At 41.0% G+C, this 20,096-nt stretch overlaps 1 protein-coding gene across 4 annotated transcripts in view; it reads right to left on the reverse strand.

The window, feature by feature from the left end:
* Positions 1-1,298: 1,298 nt before the first annotated feature.
* The window catches only part of TMEM164 (transmembrane protein 164), an 86,624-nt gene continuing 67,826 nt past the window's right edge, over positions 1,299-20,096 (reverse strand). For all 4 annotated transcript variants that reach the window (XM_073361207.1, XM_073361206.1, XM_073361209.1 and 1 more), the window contains 3 exons: positions 12,008-12,086; positions 7,369-7,469; positions 1,299-6,909 (listed from right to left, as the gene is read on the reverse strand). In XM_073361207.1, coding sequence (XP_073217308.1) covers positions 6,706-6,909; positions 7,369-7,469; positions 12,008-12,086 — 384 coding nt within the window. In that variant the 3' untranslated portion in view covers positions 1,299-6,705. The remainder of the gene's footprint in view (positions 6,910-7,368; positions 7,470-12,007; positions 12,087-20,096) is intronic.

Below are 20,096 nucleotides of genomic sequence, written 5' to 3' on the forward strand. Positions count from 1 at the left end.
CTCTCCTTTTCCCCATGGTAATATTCCCAAATGGAGCATGGTGCATTCCCAAAGTGTGATGGATTCCTGGGTGGCTATACCTACCAATGAAAAAATCCCCATACCTTGATCACTGCTCCAGTCTATGAATCAACTTGCTTTTCAAAAAATCTGTGGTACTGTGAGCTAAGGCTACGGTTCTTGGGTGACAGATTTAATAGCAAATGTTTATCAATTTTAAACAAATTGAAACAATACAATTGATTGACAATTATAGCTATGTCACCTATTGGTAGGGAACAATTTGATTAAATTTAGCCCCTTGTCCGAGTTATTATTCAGACTTCTAGCTTAGTAAATTAGTTTGCCTCTCATTCACAGAGGTAGAAATCTACTCTGGTGGCTTGAGCTGTGCTTTCAAGTTATTAGCGCCAATGGTTTCAGTCTTCACACATTGTGACTGGTCATCCCAAGACATAGTATTGATTCTGCTCCTTGATTGGATGAAACCCACAGCTCATGGCCTCTATATACTGTTTAATATATATGTGCACGATTTGTCACTTTCCTTTTCCATGAACACCATTTGCAAGTTATATGGTAGCCTGTCATAATGATACTGTTCATGGGATTGAAGTAAAGATGTTAAACAGCTTTTGCAATCAAACCACTGCTGGTCTGAAGTGTAGTTGATCACAGCACTCATGAAGTGTGGGGATTTTTTTAAATAAAAACCTGCTAATTAGGGCTCGATGTCATCTGTAATGACAAACTAAAAGTTAGGACTTACCTATCCACTGCAGTTGAGCAGCAGTGCCAAAATGTGCAAATATTGCAGAATAAAAGGTCCAAAAGATTGTTTTAGGTTGAAACCTGTGCATATTCTGTTCCATACCTTGTAATTCTTCTGAGACTATTGTGAAATATTGGCATGACAGTACAGAAAATTAGGAAGAATGCTCTGCCACTTCAATGGAGAGGGTGTTGAGGTAGGCAGAGTGTAACTAACAAGACATGTACAAAGTTTTCAAAAGCATTTTCTTCATGGGTGAAGATTTGAAAGTAATCTCCTGCCACCTGTACCTTCTACCCACCACTTGTGGGTAGGGGAGGTTTAAACAGTGAATAGAGAAGGAGTACTTATGTACCTTAGGTGTGGTTTCATCTCTCTCCTTTGTGCTCTAGTGTAGGAAGGGATGTAGTGGAAGATGTTCAATTTTCTTGGCTATGATTGGTTATAATCAGGCAACAAGATTGTTCAGGTAGGCTCAGGACCTGGCATAGCTAAAATGATGACAAAACTGCTCCCACACACAGTAGAAGGTATTTATTCCTTTAATTAAAGATTTAACAACTAATTGCCCAATGAGCAGGATCTCAGTTAGGGACCAACAAAAACAGACCAAAATACAAAAAACCAAGTACACAAATATACCCCTTATCTGCAAATGTTACCTGATAACCAAGTCTTAGCACATTAAAAAGGTTACAAAATTTAGAACACTTTTACAAATTACTTTGAACTAACAGCAGAGGTGGCAGCTGAGTGCCCACATTGGTCCCTGTCTCTGCCCAGGATAATATGATGGTTGGAACCAAGGGTGGGATAAGTTTCCAAAGACAGCTTTGTGCCTCAGCTCAGTGCATGTAACAATTCCAGATTCCTGGCAGAGCATGGCTGGCAACAGCGTTGTGGGTGCACTCACCACTCTACTTGCCGCATTGAGAGAACTATGACTCAGAATAAATGCAAAAATAAAAAAGGTATAAAATTGACCCTCAAGAAAAATAAAGCCATCTTAAAAACAGCTCGGCTTTAACTAAACAACGCTAAGCAGAAAAACAGAGTTACAGCAATATCACCTTGAGCACAAGGTCACAAAAGAACTGTTTGTTATGGATCTCGTCACTAATTAGCATAAAACACAGAAAGTAGTTGTGTTTGTCTTTACAAACATACCTGCAGCATTTCTGCTTACAGACTAATACCAGATGCTTACCTTGTTAAAACTAGGACGACTAACTTTCCCAATGTATGCTGCAGCTCTCCTTTATCCCCCGTCTTTTAAAATAAAATTGTGAAAAGTTCACCTAGTAAAACGACAAATGCAATTGGAAATAACTGCAACAAGAAAAAATGCACATCTATATTTTTCTCCTCACGTAGTTACAAATGCCTAGGAAACCAATGCCTGTGATTTATAGACGAGACTTGGGACACAGAATCAAGTACTTAACTGCAAATAGCCGTTTCTGAGAGGGAAAGACACTTAGGTTTTTACAAAACATTCAGTTATCAAATATACAGAAATATCAAAACCCTGATTGAGGCTACAGAGAGAGGGGAATATATCTACACTGAGGTACTCTAAAACCATAAAGTGCACAACTGAACTGACTGCTCATGTCTCCCAGCTTCAGCAAAGCGCTCTGCCTACAAGCGGCATTTGTCAAGCACTAAGAAGTCAAACTAATACCACGTCTAGGGTGTATTTGGGGGCTATGGCCTTACATCCATTTATTTATATGTATATTGGACATGTTCAGAAAATTTTTTTTCTTCTGAACATGACTAAGAGCTGTTAATCTCCAGTTTATGAGAGAAACAAGATGCAAATTTATCTTTGGTTTTTAAAGTCCAATGCGCTTAAGCAGAAGATGGACAAAAATAGATCAATGGTAAAACACTGCAGAGGTGTGTCTAAACCTTTGAAAAATAGCACTAGCTGTGTCTTCAGACTACAGAAAGCCTTGGCACCAGAATCCATTACCATGCACTGACTGCTGCCCAGCATTACATGGGGGCAGAAGAGTTACCATCTTTAGTTCATGCTTCTCAGCCTGAGCATAAACAAACTGTGTGATAAGTAAACAAGTTAACTGTAGCTACTAACAGCTCCTCCTGTAGAGTAGAGAGGAGATAAGGGCAGAGTTTGGTGTGCTCAGAAAGGCCACCTCCATTGATCAGAGCACCATGTTGCTAAATAGTTGGAGCTAGCTTTTAAAGACACAATTTTACCCTCAACATACACAAAGTTCTCCACTGATGGGGAGACACTCCCAAAATAAGGATGCACTTGATAAAGAGAGTTCGCTTTAGTTTGGGATTGACTCCATTGGCACAAAGCCTAGCCAGTCACATCTGTCAGGGATGGTCTATTAGCCCTGCCTCAGTGCAGGAGACTGGATTAAATGACCTATGGAGATCCCTTCCTGTCCCTCACTTCTATGAGTCTGTCTCTCCTTTCTAGGCTTCCCTCTCCCGCTCCTGTTTTATTAAAATAAACTACAATATTCAGGCTCCCACCTGACATGTCATCTGCTTAAAAATGGAAAAACAATAATATTAAAGACCACAAATTATTTTCCTGTCGCTGGAGTTCTGAATACAATGGAGAATAACCTTCTCCGGGTGAAATGTTAGCTATCAGCACCATGAGTGATTTTTCCCTGGTAGTGCGGATGACTTGTCACACATGAACTAGTGGAAGACAAAGTGATCTGTCTCAGGCAGCTCAGATGGCCAGAGGCAAGCTATCCCTTCCACACTGACTAGTCACTCACCTTGTGCTTTCCTCTCCTTTTCACGCTTCCTGGCCACCTGGCTTCACCTGGCTTCATTTCCAGTATAAACAGAAGCCAACCAAGGAGCATCATCTCTATTGTAAGTGCTTGTAAAACCCACCCATTCAATAGGAGAAAAATAAATCTTCCACCATAGAAGTGATGTAACCCTCCCGTAGGATGTTTTAAGAAGTTGCCAAGCTTCTGAGTAGCCCACTATCATCCAAACCAACATCCTACGAATGGAACAATCCCCACCTTTCTGCTGCACCTTACAGACTGTGTCTGTCGTAAGAGATCAGCTGAGGAATGAGAGTCAGATTTTAGGTACTGCTTTAGGGGCTTCCCCGACTTTAAACTAAATAGTCTCAAAGTTGCCATTCCTGCTCCTACATTTTTAAACCAGCCAAAAGAGCTAGAAATTATTCACTTCAAGTAAATACCCTGCCATGGAGGTGGTACCCCTTGAGCCACACATTGGAAATTCCCCATTAGCCTCATTATTTGATCTTTGGAGGCTAGTAGTGGCCTAAAAGAGCTGTGGCCGTACTTATTAGAATGCCCTGAAGCACACAGCTGTAGGCAGGAAATGCTGTATTTTCAAAAATACTACGTGGCTTTATACCTGGGAGGCTGCTGCTGTTCTGAATGGAGCTGTCAAAATCTGTCAGTAGCCACAACATTTTAAAAACATGGGTTAGAAAAAGGCAAGAATCAAAAAACTTAAATCCAAGCAATAGTGCCGGTGTTGAAAGATGGGCCAACTGCATCCCTTGGCAACACCAATGGTCTCTTTCTAAATGCACTTCATTGTAGTTACAGCAGCGGTGTCTGGCCCAGGGCATTTTGCTAAGGGACTGCTAGCTAGATAAATAAACCAAAATAAACATCATACAAGCTTAGGGGATAGGAGGAAGTGCTGTATGATTTAGCTCAGCTGTTCCTATGAGAGAACATATATTCAAGTAGGGGGAACTGCTTAATATCTAGCAATATGAACACCTTTGTTAACACGGGTGCTTTCCCCCCACTCCTGCAAATGATTCAGCAAGATGTGCTTATTTTACATACAGGAGTAGCAGTGAGGCTGTTCTGATGAGTGAAGTTAAACGTGCTTAAGTGGTTGCAGGATCAGGGCCTGAGAGCCACACTGTAAACAGATATTCATTGTGAGTATCAGGGGCTTAGCTCTCAAAGGCGAACTCCTGCTGGAGACTGAAGATAGGGAGCATTTTGTTGGTCTGGGTAACAGGAATTTTAATTGATCACAACTGTGCAATGAGTAAATCTGCCTTTTTATCAAATTATGGCAGCATAGGTTATTCATCATATTTAATATATGCCACCAGGCACAGAGTGTGTCCAGAAAAGGGTTTACGAATTAGAATACCGATTGATAGGATACTCCTGAATGCAGCTGTAAATATATATATTTAATTAAATGGAGTGAAACTATTTAGAGAAGTCATTTGTGTTCCCTCTCCCCCATCAAAATCTGCCTTTGTGAAAATAAAAAACAATGCAAGTTTGTAACTTTGATAATTTTTCTAGGCAATGAGCTCTCTCCTTGAGGTATAAATGGCTGTATCTTAACTTCAGAACATGATCGCAGGGCGACTCAGCTGAAGGGAGAGGTATGGTGGCTCTGTATACTATTACAGCTATGGCAATGCAACACAAGCAATCTAAAAATCACTTTTTGCAGCCAATTCCTGTGATGCAGCTCTGAAATACAACCAACATGAACTCAGATTTCAAAAATTAAAAGGAACACTGCCAAGATTTCCCCCTTTCCACTTGTCTGTACAGTATAATGTCTTAATACTGAACATTGTTAAAACTGAAGTAAATGGACACACTGAATTTGCTTTTCCCCTGGTTGTTCTTTCTGAATCTCTGCATGCAGTTTTTGCAATAAGTTTAGTTAAATCAGTGCAGTGCCCTACTGTGGAGGCAGTTATACCAGTATACAGGTGTTTCTATCAGTACAGCTTGTTATACTAGCAAATGAAACAAGCTATGCTGGTATACGTACCTTTACTCTGATATAACTGCCACCAGACTAGAATTGCACTGATTTAGTTTAAATCACTGCATACGGTGTACAGACCCTTAGAGAGAGAAACCAGAATAGCAGTTTCTCTTTGTTTCCCTACATACTGAACTAATGTCTGTTCAATACAGAACACAGGGCAGGAATTTTTTAAAAGCATGAAATAAAATTTGAAATTCTTCATGTAGGGTTTTGTAACTTGTTTTCTCAGTCTAAACCAGGTTGACAGTGTCCCTTTAATTCATATTTCTTTCTGTTCAGGGGCAACTTGAAGGATGAGATGAAACATCACCCATCACAATTTACAGCCTGCTTGATTTTTTAAAACAATTGTTTCAACCTGATGGTTTTTCATGCATTCAAATCAGAGCAACCTCAGAGCTGGTACTATGCTGGGCTCAAACCACACAGGTGAAGATCCACAGCCACTGAGAAAGAACAGTCCAATCTAAAAAATAAATTAAAAATATTTTGAATTTTTTTTTTGTTCCCCATTATCTTCAACCAGCTTAAAGTAGTGCAATAGAACCTCACTAATTCACACGAATAACTGGGAGACCTCTGGCATATTGCTTCACCAACTTGCAAAATTCAAATAACGAAAGTTAAGCCAGGATGATGCATTGCAAACTGTTTGCTTGGTTCACTTTCGGTTAGAGTAGTAATTCAGCTTTTTCTTATACTTTATAATGCAATCAGTAAATGTACTGAAGGATACACAGCAAACAATAATGAAGTCTTGATAAGGGGACTGTACTGCCACTCTCCTTGCTGGGATGCAGGCAGAGCCTGCCATTTTCTGGGGTAATTATATAGTGTGGTTAGGAAGGTTCCATTGTAATCTGCATAAAATATGTAAGAAACACCAACTTCTCCCAGAATAAGGCCACTAATTTTGCCATTGGCTACGGGCAGTGAAAAACAGTAGTTGAAAGAAAAAAATCCTCACTCTATCGTAGAGATCTTTTGAGGCAAGAAACATTGATGGGGGGAGGGAGGGGAAGGAGACACAACACACTAACACACTGTCCTTTCATTCTCCTCTTTCTTCTCCAATATGAATACAGGTACCTCCGCTTCCTGTAAGTGCTACTCCCCAGGGAGAAATTTCAGTCTATTTTCTTAGATGGGAGTCTAAGCAAATCCACACTATATTTAAAGACAGGGGCAGCACTGTAGAATAATATTACAAGTTTTCCATGAGCCATAGTCATGATAGTCTGATGTCCAGATGCCCAGATTCGATACCAGGGCCCATAGAAAGGATCTGAGATGGCTGGGCATAACATGTTGTTCAAATTCACTTCCGTGACCTGGGGAAAGGGACAATAACAAGTTTATAAAATCAATCTTATATTGTGCTGTATTGACACAGAAACCTAAAATGGGGATTTCTTAACTCCCCTAAAAATCAAAGTAATCAAGTTAATATGTTGGCAACTCTCACTCACCTAAAGAAAAGGAGTACTTGTGGCACCTTAGAGACTAACCAATTTATTTGAGCGTGAGCTTTCGTGAGCTACAGCTCACTTCATCGGATGCACTCACTCACCTATTTATTCAGTACACGGTCAGATTTTCAGAAGTAAGGCAAGCAGTTGTGCACTTAATGTGTATGCAACTGCATGTCTAATTTAGGCATAGTAAAATGTGTTTGTGTGAATAAGTAGCCATTAGCATGTGCAATTGCCCAATTTGAGCACATAATTGCCCCAGCACTTAAACACTTTGAAACTTTGGCCCAAATGTTTACTTTATGAGTAGTCACTTACCAGTCCCAGAATCTGTAAGATGCTAAAATGATAGACAAACATCATCCCAGTGGATAACAGAGCCCACCAGAAATTGGAAAGTGGCTCTGCTGTGTAGATACCTTCCAAAAAAAGAAAAGAGAAAAGAAAAGAGAAAAGAAAAGAGAAAAGAAGTATTAATATTTAACTGAATTACTATGATTCCACCTAGTAACTAACTTTCATGATCGTGAATACTTGAGACACCCTTGTTTTTCACCTGAAATATTATCTTTTCCCTTCTTCTGATCCAGTGTTTGGGGCTAGATGTATTTTAATTTTAGCATTAAACACTATACAAGACATTAACTCTCACTAATCCTGCTTGTTTTCCACTGAAACAAACAGGGAGTGTTAATTTTACTCCATAAATATACAGTCTGATTTTCAGAGGTGCTTCAGTCAAGATATTCAAGTATTATACCCATCGGAAGCAGGTGTTATCACTTTGCACAGCTCATTCTGCAGAGTGAATATGTATGCAAGTACTTACAAAACTCTCTCACTGATGTTCAAGGAGGAACAATTCTCCTAAATCAACCCTGCACACCTAAATTGTAGCATTCCTTCCAGCAGGTTTGGATTTTGAGCTGGCAGCTACCAAATCCTGGGGACCAACCTTCCCTTGGATGGCCCAGAGGAAGGAAGGATTTATGGTGGGGTCCCATCCCCTTGGTTCACATTTTATTAGGACTTGTTCTCACCTGAAGCCAAAGATTGGTGCTGCAGTTCAGTTCCTCTGTCAACTCTACAGTTACATTTTATTTGTCCCTTTTGAGCCTATGGTCACTCTTTCCCTAGAGGTCAGCATCTGTCATCTCAGTAAGTCCAGCAGAGCTGGCAAGAGAGGTGTGTTCTCCTGTCAGAAACTGTTTCTAACCCTCAACAGACAAAGAAGCTCTTCGAACCACCTGGGGTCGATATTCTCAGGATTTAGGGTCTTCCTCATCCATCAATCAGGAAATTGCCTTCCAAAGCTTTTTCCCTTTCAAATTCACCCAGGAGAGATTTTAGCATATTTGGATGCAGTTAGAGTCCTTAACTTCTGTTTACACAGAACTCATTTCTTCAGACTACTAGCCTCCTTATTTGTGGCCTGGGAGGGTCTCTGAATAGATTGCCACGGACTGAGTGGGTAGGGGCTCCATGGAGGAGCTGTGTATGGCCAGCACCGGGTAATCCTTCCATACCTCTCCATGGTGTTATTGGCAAGCAGGGACAGAGCGCTGGAAGTAAACAAAGGCCTCTCCTTCCCATGCTGGGGATTCAGTGGGAGCAGAAAGGAAATTTTCCTGTGTGTAAGTGGGGTTTCTTTGACAAAGCATTCTACAATCCAGAATGCCCCCGTCCCCAGGACAGACACAAAGCAGAAGCTGCAAGGCTGGCCGTGTTATGTGATCGTGCCTTTTCTGCCACAGTGAACAGGATCACAATGAGAGTGAACAAAAGATGAAGAGACACACACACACCCCCCAATTTCTACATCATTAGAATGGTGTATTCTTAAAAATATCCTGGTGCTGGTGAGAAGTTCCAAAATGGAACTGGAGTTCTACATTTATGGTCTCACTCACGCTACAGCTGCTTGGGCTGAACCTGTGTAACTGTTCCCTATGCCACACCATTAATTTTCCTGTTCTGAAAGACCACTTTGACAGGCATGGCCGTGGGATGAGCATCAGTCAATGCCACAATACTTCAGACTGTCGCTTTTTGATGCATCAACCAGGAACTGGACTACAACCAACTCAGTTCACATAAGCTAAACAGCCATTAGGTAATGGGCTAGGCTGAAAACCGATGACCTTGAAGTGAAAGGCTCACTGTCCCCATTATCAAACTCCTGCACCTTTCTAATATGCTTCCGAGTCCAATAAACTATTATTTTGCTGCACATGTAACCTATTTTCCAAGGTCATAATCCACATAATCAAACTGATACAAACTTCTGCTCAAGGTATACAGATAGATTACAGGCCGATTACTGCGTATTGCTGAAGGTCAGTGATCACAGATCAAGCCACATGAGATATTGTTACAGCAGAAGACAACCTGTGATGGAGTCAAAAAGTGTTTCAACCAGATCTGTTTGTGAGATGGGCAGAATATTAACAGGAAATCATTTTCTAGCATCGGTTCTACAGACGTTAGGTCATTCTTGTAGCTGTTCTATCTGTGCTGGACCTCACCAAATTTGTAAAGAATTTAAGTTTTCCCAAGAATAGACATATTATAGATTTGGCAAGAACCAGTCTCCGGGGACACAATTACTGTACAATAGTTCAATGTCCTGTGTTAACGGGGTATTAATCGAACAGGTAAAAAGGGTTCTACCACAGGGGCCAACTGTAAAACAAGCTGGAACCAACTGGCTTCACAGCCTCAGCCAAGGGTGATTACAAAAGATGTCTGATAGCCAGCAGAAAGTGCCAGGCTGGAAGTTCACTGCTCTCACAACAACATTAGATGGCAGCAGATAGCTGTAAACTGATAAATAGCAAAAAGAAAAGGAGGACTTGTGGCACCTTAGCGACTAACAAATTTATTTGAGCATAAGCTTTCATGAGCTTCACTTCATCGGATGCATTCAGTGGAAAATACAGTGGGGAGATTTATGTACACAGAGAACATGAAACAATGGGTGTTACCATACACACTGTAACGAGCGTGATCACTTAGCAGCGAGCCAGAACAATGCCACAGATATGGTAGAGGTGGAGAAGACTTACTACACTGAGCCATTCCCGTTGCAGGACACAGTCCCAATGGAGGATAAACCCATACAAAATACTCCAGAAATTAATCACTAAAAGGGAGCCTCCAAGACACACACTTAGGCAATGCCTCAAAGCAAAACAAATATGGAATTACATGGGCTAAAGTATATATGATAAGGCTACAAAATCTCCAGTGAGATCAATTCCAGTGAGATCAAAACACAAGACGGAAACATCAGAAACTTGGAAATATCTCGAGTCCCAAGGTGGAAGTACAGCAGAGTTTGGTTTAGCTTCTTATGTACTACGTAGAATATATGCGAATAAAACATCTTGTTTTCCATTCTCTAGTGCACTAATTAGAAGTCTGTAACATTCCCAATTTTATGACTCATTGAGACATTACATAAATTAACGTTAATCCTGTGCAGTAACTGGAATTCTTCAGGATGTACGTCCCTGTTGTGCTCCACTTCAGATGTGCATGCATCCCATGCACCTTTAATCAGTGATTTTCGTTAGCAGCGCCCATTCAGCCTACACACGTGCCCTGCACTTCCTTCTCCACCGCAAAGTCCCACAGAGGAAACCCCGAAGCAGAGAGGAAGGAGGGCTGGCAGTGGAGCACCCATTAAGGGGCACATCTTGAAGAACTCATTGCACAGGGTGAGTAACCTCTCCTTCTTGAGCAGCACCACAGAGGTAGAAAGAGATCTTGTAGAATGGAGGTTGTATATTGGTAGATTGATAACAGGAAGTGATACAATCAGAAATCCACCTAGAGAGTCTCCGGATGGAGATTGTATACCTTTTATATATCCATCAGCAATGGACACGAATGGTGTGGGAGATTTCCTAATTCAGGCAGAAGGCTAATACCCTCCTGACAGTGTGTGTGTGTAAACCCGCATCCCCCCCGGTCTGCTGTGGTTTGCGGGGGAAAATAAACTAGCAGCTAACAAACTAGACAATGCAAGCTTGGCCAACTGAAGCGGACACGCTGAATTCTCTGTTTCAAGCCCAGGCAGTTGACAAGGAACTGAGGGTGGTTTGCCTGCACAGCCCTATATAGCCTTGACAGGGGGCACAAGGACAAGTAGGGTGCACGTGTGGGCTGAATGGGTTCTGCTACCGAAAATCTCTGATCGAAGGCACATGAGCACCAGAAGGAGAGCACCCATAGGGACACTACTTGAAGAACTAAAGTACCTTGTTAGGAGGAGCTATCCCTGATTATTATCAAGCTATCCCTGATTCACCAATACCTTGCACTAGATTTTCTCCAAAGCTTCACAGTTAAACAACATGCTTTACACAGACTGATTCATAATCACCTGGGGAGCTAGTTCTACAAGAGAAACCTTCCCTGTTCATTAAGAACAGCAGTTCTCCCCAGGTACTCCATGCTTGGAGGCATCCAAGATGACGATATTCATAGGCAGAAGTTTAAATCGTTTTGTTTTCTTCAAGTTTTCAAATTAAAAACAAAAACAAAAAACTCCTGCAATCAAGTGCATTTTAATCACAAACCTTGGTCAAAAAGGTAAGAAAACATAATCAAGTGTCTTAGTGAAGTCACAAGGTGGCAAAGATGTCTGTTAGGAAGAGAACATGTTTGGATGATGCACACTTGTAAGCTCTTTGGAGCATTAAATGTCTTTTGGTTCTGTGTTTGCACAGCACCTAGCACAATGGGGTGCTGGGCCATACCCAGGGCTTCTTGAGGCACTACCTCAAAACAAATAATAAACAGCAATAATAATACTGGTGTGCTAATGGCAGGTAAAGCAAAGTGTTGTCTTAGAAGAACTGGAGACATAATGAAACAGGTTGTGCTTAATTAGTTAACTACAACCTATCAGATATCAGTACGGTAATATGGCTCAGACTGATGGCAGGCCTACCTCCTTTCCGCAGCAGATAGATGGGCACAACATAGAGCATCACATGCTGGATGTAATAAATTTCCACCTCAAAGGGAAGCTGAGGAAATAAGGAAAACATTAATAAGCATTTTTCATGATTAACAAAGCACCTTTTGTGAGCACAAACTATGTTGCAAACTATCCATACACAGCATAGGGATCATTTCTTTTCTGGCTCCACCAAAATGCAGACACTTGCAGGCTAGAAGGCAAAAGCAATTATAACAAGAGTAACATCACTGCTTAGCAGGTTAGGTCAGGAAGGGAAGAATACCTTTTCCTAGTGAAATCATGGAGAAAGTTAGGAAGACAATGCAATTATCTGTGTTGGAAGTCCCTGTAATAAACAAACCACCTTTATTTACTTGGCATCTCATTAACCTGGGACAGTGGTTCAACACTAACTCAGAGAGTGTTACAGAGTGGTGTTAAAAATCAACCATCCCTACCTGAGCTAAATCATTGTGTGGTATTTCTGACCAAATTCCAACTGAATTGTCAGCCATCACATCCTAAAGCCACACTGCAATTCCTTGCAATTACATTGTTTTGCCATTTACCTGTGTTAATGAAGGGGTGGCAAATGTATTAACCCTTGGCACTGGCAGTCTAGATTTTCCAATAGCAAATACAAAAACAAAACAGCGTAATACTTGCAGGCAGGCAACCCTGACAAGGACAGGCAGGGAGAAAGACAAAAGAGGAACTAGCTGAGCCAGTTTTCTGCTCTTCCTCAGTAAATTGCTTCTGTCCAATTACCAGCAGTGTAAGGTACAAAACCTCAATGCTATTCAAAGATAAGGAAGTAAAACTCACCGCAAGGAATGACAGAGCACAGACAAAAAAACCCACAACCAAATTGTAAGTCTGTCAAAAAAAAGTGAAGGAAAGGCCCACTTTATAGACAAGATATTTTAGAATACATAGAAAAAATAAAACTGTACCCTCCTAGAGAGCCACTATACTTGTAAACTTCAAACCACCAGATTTGGGTAAAATACAGCAACTATGCATTAATGCGCAATTGTGCCAGCCTGCTCTTAAAAATCAACAAAATTCACAGGGAGAAGCACAAGTCTGAATCTTAACATTGCTTGAGAGATGTGGAAAGGAAATTCCCAGCACTTCAAATTCAAAATTTGTGGGAGGAAGACAGAGAGGAGTTGGACTCAAATACCAGGATCCATAACAGCCTCCATAGTTACGAGTTCTGGTTCACTTCCAAGGTCAAATATACCTGTTTTTCTGCTCTAGTTCAGGTGTGAAAATTGGACAATAATTTACCACATTTTAGGCTGAAATCTCACAAGAACAGCTCAGCAAAATGTATACCATCCAACGCAAACCCAGTCATTGGCCTTGGCTCAATCTCAGACCCAAACCATAACCTAATGCTAATCCAGATCCAAACCCCGCTGTTGTGGGCCCATCTGTTTTAGTAAACAGAGTAACTGGTAGAAAGGGGAAGCCTTCCCTGAAACACAGCTCGCCCTGACATGGCATTGTGCAGCATAACAATTTCTAAGTCATCCAGTGCCAATGCATTAAACACAGAGTTATGGATTCACTAAAGAGGGATAAGTGAAGAGAGAGGCTGGCCTGAGAATGAAACTGTTTAAAATAAGAGTTCACAGCAGCAGGGAGACAGGATAGGAATCTATTGGCAAAAATCTTATTTGCACAAAATATTTTCTTTTAATCATACTCCAGCGTAAGAATCTCCTTAAATAGGCAACTCTGCTAGCCCTGATTCACAATGGCTGACTATGCTCAGCCCTACCAGTGTCCTGACTGCAAACTCCAGGATGTTCATCCAACTGTTAGGGAAGTGAATTATAAACATTCCATACAAATTATTTTTTTAAAACAGATTGTTCAAATATTCTGTAATAAAAATATTAAACAATAGAGCAATATTCTGCAAAGGGAAAGCATTGCAAGAACCCTTGGAAGTTTTCTGAATCCTAAGCCTTTCTTCTCTCTTCTGGGTTATTTCCTGAAAGACACTGCTGTAAGGGGAGCAAATCAGAGATCAATCAACTTGAAAGGAGCTTAAAATGGCTTTAGCAAATGGAAAAGGATTTGTAGCTCTGCCACTTGGACAGCCTGAGAATCAGAAATAATAGTTCCAGATAAAACATGCAACATTTGCTCCTGCTGAGAAGCCTTCTCCATCCATTGTCTGTGGTTTCATAAGGACTTTTGCACTAGTTGAGTCAACGTGAGGGTCAGTTATACAAACTCCATACTCAGGACACACTTGAGAGCAGAGGACAGTTTGTTTTGTTGCAACAGTGTTGACAGTTTTTATTGTGTTAAACAAAATGACATTTTCATGCCATGAAAGATTGTTTGTTCTAAGGTCTGACTAGTTATACAAGAGCATTTCCTGGTGTGGAGTAGACAACACTGACTTCCTTTCTACACAGTAAGGCATTTAAATGCCAAAAAACAGACTCACACTGTACAGCCAGGCTACAACAATGAGAAAGAACAAAACAAACAGGAGAGGAATTGTAAAGCTGTACAGAACAACTGACTCACCCCACTGCTAGGATTTAGCAAGTGTTTGCTTTGGGTGTGTTGCCTGCTCCATGAAACACTTAGGCATTTGTATGTGCACCAAGAACTAAGATGGTGACACACTTACTAGTGCCTAGTAAGTGCAGAGAGCACAGAATGGGTTACCTGCCAATCCAGGATTTAAGGAATTCTGCAGGTAACCTCTATTCACAACAGAATATTTACCGTGCCCATTTTATAACTCAAAGGGAAGGCAGCACTGCTGAGGTGTCCTGCCCACAAACTGAGACGGGTGATGAACACTCTTTGCTTGAGTTACTTTGGCTCTGAAATGTGAACATGAACATAAAGCATGGTAAGCAACTGCAAGCCAAAGGTCCAAGGTCCCTAAACCCAGACCTAACAAGCTGAAAGGGGACCACCGCTAAGGGTGCCAGGCCCCCGTGGGTTTCTCTTCTCACTGAGGGAAGCAAAGCCAGACCTCCTGAGGATGGTGTTAACTTCAAAGAGCAAAGATGTCCCTGGCAATGGGCAAAGGAGAGGCCCAGGCCACTGTCCCTGGCCACATATCCACCTCCCATCCCCTGGGAGCTTCACACGCTCTGGTGACTGAGGTAGGCTGGACATTATGTTCTGGCTGCCTGTCCCAAACTGCCATCTCCTTGCAGTTACCACCAGCATCGCTCTCCCTGTCTCCCAGGGGCAATATTAAGAAAGGGATAGCTAGCCTCCATGTCAGGAAATCTTTCCCGACAGTAAAGTCTTCAGAGCAGGCTCCTGAGAAAGCAGCAGAAACCCAACTGCCTGGGAAAGTTAAAACTAAGCTGGGCAAGACATTAGACAGAATACTATAGGAAGCAATCCTGCATTGACAGGGAGATGAACTTGATGACCGAGTAGGTCCTCTCCATCTAATTTCTATTCTCCGGTGTGCTTCTGCACTCTGACTTGGCATTTACCTCTTTTGACACCCTTTTAGCACTGATGCATCACAGTTAATGCCATTTCTGAAAATAGGACAGAACATGAGACATTTTTACCTTCTGAATGTACAGGTGGTTCTCCTAGGATTACTGTGTGAGAGCTACACACGAGGTCAGAGGAGGTGAACACAGTTCCCAAATGCTGGTTGTTGCACAATGTACTATAGCAGCTCAGAGACACAGAACAACTTAATATAAAAAGGCTTGAGTCACCATGAGACAGGACCACTAGCCATGGAAAAAATAACGTACTTGAAATGGCTATGGGAAGAGACTCTCCAAACTTGATTCCTTTTCTTAGAACACGCAAACAAGCAAAGATCCAAGACAGGTATAGATGGATGAACTGTCGCGTTCTTCTGCTAGTAGATATTTCATCCCTCTCTAACCATCTATCCCAGGTCCCCATAATTGTTAAAATGGGAGCAAACCACAGTCTACACCTTACTCAAATAACCAATAAAACTTCTCTCCTTTTAAAGATTACTGGCTTTGTTGCTTGTGGTTTCAATATTAAAACATATGGATATTGTGGAATTCAGAAATGTCTTGGGAAATGTATTGTCTACCCACAGAATTTTTAACATGGATATAAAATTATGTATTGTTTGTTTTATAACAAATTGCAACACACATACACACACCCACCCTCTGCATCAAACTAACCCATGATCAAAATATGCTGATGTGGAGCTTTGGAAAATTTACTTTCGAACTATTCAAGTTTTACATTTTCTAGTAAAGTTTACTTTAGAACAGATTTGGCATTTTGTTTTTTCAGCAAAGAGCATAAATGATAATGCCACATCTGCGGCTTGTCCCTAACACCAGCCCAGAATGATGCAGATTCAATGTAGCCCTCCCCAGGACACATGCTAAGGGGTATTCTGGGTAGCTTCCAAAAATAGAGAGCACATTACAAGAAGTCTTGCAGCTCTCATCCCCAAAAAGGGTAGGCTATGGCCGACGAGTGAATTTTCTACTTCATCTGAATGCATGGCAGCCTTGTTACTGCTCATGAGTCCGTGGAAAGGAGAAGTGCATGATGCATGGAATATTGAAGGATGGTCTCTCATCTATGCTCATCTTAGATTCCCATCAGATTTACACAGTGGTATAGCAAAAAGAGGAGTTACTGGCATGGAGGGCAGTCTTCTATGCACACAAGTTCTTGTAGCCCTTAAGCAGGCTGGCTATAGCCCTAATGAAGTAATTTGATGAAGTCTTTCTATTAACTACGTTAGGCTTTGGAATCAGCCCTTACTGCAGGAACCTTGGACATCTGAGCTCCTATCTATTGGTTTAGTGATGGCTATGAATGGCTTTTTCTATAGTGAAGAAACAGTTGTCAAATATTCAGGACAACCGCCTTATAAGATTGTTTATATTTACACTGCAAACAAACAAACAAACAAACAAAACCACATGCAGCAAGTCTCAGAACACAGGTCTACAGACTTAGGCTTGTGCTATGGGGCTAAAAATAGCAATGTAGATGTTCCCCACACCAGCTGGTGATTGGGCTCCGAGACTCACCCCCCCCCTTGCTCCAACTTGAGTAAGAACATCTATACTGCTATTTTTAGCCCTGTGGCACAAGCCTGAGTCTGCAGACCTGGCCTCTGAGACTTGCTGCCATAAGGTTTTGGAGGGTTGGGGGGGAGGGTGTTGTTTTTTGTTTTTTTTTTTGTTTGTTTGTTTGTTTTTTGCAGTGTAGCCCTGAGACCTGAAAACTAAAAGTTATTTGATGAGTACATTTGGATAGTAGCAAGTATACTATAAATACAGCTTAACTCAGTCCTGCCAGGAGTTGGAATTCTCCAAGAAGCCAAAGCAGATGAGTTGCCAAGAAACTGACATACGATACCAGTTATTTCCACAGTATCTGCACAATTCTCTGGCTTGGGCACCAGGCAGGCAACCTAGCATGGATCAGCAAGGGTATTTCCCATATTTTAATGCTGAGCAGGGGGACGACGACAAAAACTGTTAAAATATTGCTAGCATTAAAGTCTGTAGACAGCAGGACCCTTTAAAATAAAGAGCGTCAAGGGTGTAGAATGGTGCCAGCTACACAAGGACATTTGTATTGGATTCTGAAGCACATTCATTTAAACATTTCTTTACAGCAATTCCTTTCCTGGTATTTTACAGGCAGACTGTTTTATTCAAATTTCCTGCCACGCTCCTAGATTTTCTGAACTAACTTACATAAATGCTGATGAACCCCGACGACTATTTCAGTTTCACCCAGGCATCTCCACCAACAGTTGTCCTCAGGGCTAGTCTGCTGCACAAACTATCTTATTTTGGTAGAGAGAAGTACAGCATCCATGTTTTAAATTAGGACTTATTCAGCCATTTCATCCAACTCACACGTTCTGTTAGCAAGGGCCATAGTGCTGGAGACCAAGAGGCTGCAACTGCTACCAAAGGGAAGTGCAAGTATGCATGAGCACAGACTAAAGAGCAAAAAAATGAACATGTATTTGTGAAGGTACTGTAGAAAATAAAAATCTGGGGGAATTTAGGTAACAGAAGAATGGGGGCTGCCCCCGTCACACTGGATAACCAAAACAGTATTTTTGCTAGTGAACAAAACCCAGAAAAGTCAAGATAGGTCATAGCCCCAGAATTCAGATTCTGCCCGAATTTTGGAAACATCCAAGGGGATTTGGTCTTAGCCCATCACTACCAGAAAAGTGGAATTGACCAAGAAGGTCAAGCTAGTTTTGCTGTCCAACCAGCAATGCTAGACATGGTTGATCTCAACAGTGTCAGCTGTAGGGGTTCTTTTTTTCATCTCTATTATTTTAAATACTTGATCTGCACCAGTGATTGGTGTTACCTGAGAAACAACAAAAATGCAACAACACTTAACCACGTACTTAACTTTGCCTATGTGAGTCATTTCACATGGGAAAAAGTTAGGCATGTTCTTAAATATTTATAGGGACTGAGCCCAAGATGGTAAATGCAGTAAACTGTCCTTCAATCTGCAGAATAAAGTGTTTTTTTCCCCCTCAAGGCATCACTAAAAAAAACCTCTACAATACAATGATGTTCTGAACAAATCCTTTAGTATACAAAGGTAGTGCATACCTCACCAACTAAAGGTCAACTAAACAGAAAATCTAGGACACTCATAATATGGCAAATATGATCGTGGTCCCCTGGAAAGCTGCACAGTAAATACTGATCCAAGTTTGACTCTGTTACATATTTAAAATGCACACATCTCTGGATCCAAACAGTACAATAGCTTCTGGGAGTGCCATAACTGCCCCATCCATCCCAGCAGCCTCAGCAAAGACAGTGAACCCACCACCTCCAGACTTGTCCTATTTTTAATTTCATCCACAACAACATTTTCAGGACACGAGCTGACAAAACATAAAGCTTTAAACCCAGCAGAGAGATTTTCTCTAGTCTTGTTAATGCAATACGAAGGGTCACACAAAACCTATTACTGCCCAAGCACTTTCAGTCCTTGTGACAGCTACACTAGAGTCTACTCGCTATGGCTGCAATACAGCAAACTGATCTGCGTGGGTGAATCCCTGCACGCATCTGGCACCCTACTAACAGAGTTCCACACATCTGTAACTGTGGAGTGGCTTACACAATCACAGGCTAAGCTGTGCCCTTTCTTTCATATCATAGAACAGTGGTTCTCAACCAGGGGTACGCATACATCTTTCAAGGAGTACATCAAATTTATCTAGTAATTTGTCTAGTTATACAACAGGCTAATAAAAGGCACTAGTGACGTCAGTACAAACTGAAATGTCACACTGACAATGACTTGTTTATGCTGCTCTATATACTATACACTGAAATGTAAATACAATAGCTATATTCCAATTGTTTATTTTATAATTATATGGTAAAAATGAGAACGTAAGCAATTTTTCAGTAATAGCATGCTGTTACACTTTTGTATTTGTATGTCTGATTTTGTAAGCAAGTAGTTTTTAAGTGAGGTGAAACTTGAGGGCACACAAGACAAAACAGACTCCTTAAAGGGGTACAGTAATCTGGTAAGGTTCAGAACCGCTGTCATATAACACAAATGTCTTGGGCTCTCATATTTCTTCTCCCACACTGCTGAGACCACACATTAGTTCATGAAAGTCTGAATTTACTTCATTTCCTTCCTTCTCTCCCCATCAGACAGATCTTTTAATTCACCTTACTTTCTTACAGATTGTTTAAAATAAGCAAGGAATGTTAATATCTTAGAGAATGGATCATAGCTTAAATAAGAACAAAAATATCCCCTAATTCCTGAAAAGAAACAAGTGCTCTAATGAGCATTCACTTTGAAGAAAACTCAACTGTTTTGTCTCTGTCCAACAAATATTTTGATGCATTATGAGACTGACTTCCAGCTCTACATGCTCAGTAAATACCGTTACAAATTCTCACAGAAATATTTAGCTAGTAAAGAAACAACATAAATTGATATATCTTTTACCAAGGCTAGTAAGTGTTGGCAATTATATACCATGTGGAGAGGTTATCTGCCAAGGTAGGTAAAAATTTGTTTTTTTTTTAAATTC

This window comes from Lepidochelys kempii, chromosome 9 (genome assembly GCF_965140265.1).
Source record: "Lepidochelys kempii isolate rLepKem1 chromosome 9, rLepKem1.hap2, whole genome shotgun sequence".
Lineage (NCBI taxonomy): Eukaryota > Metazoa > Chordata > Testudines > Cheloniidae > Lepidochelys > Lepidochelys kempii.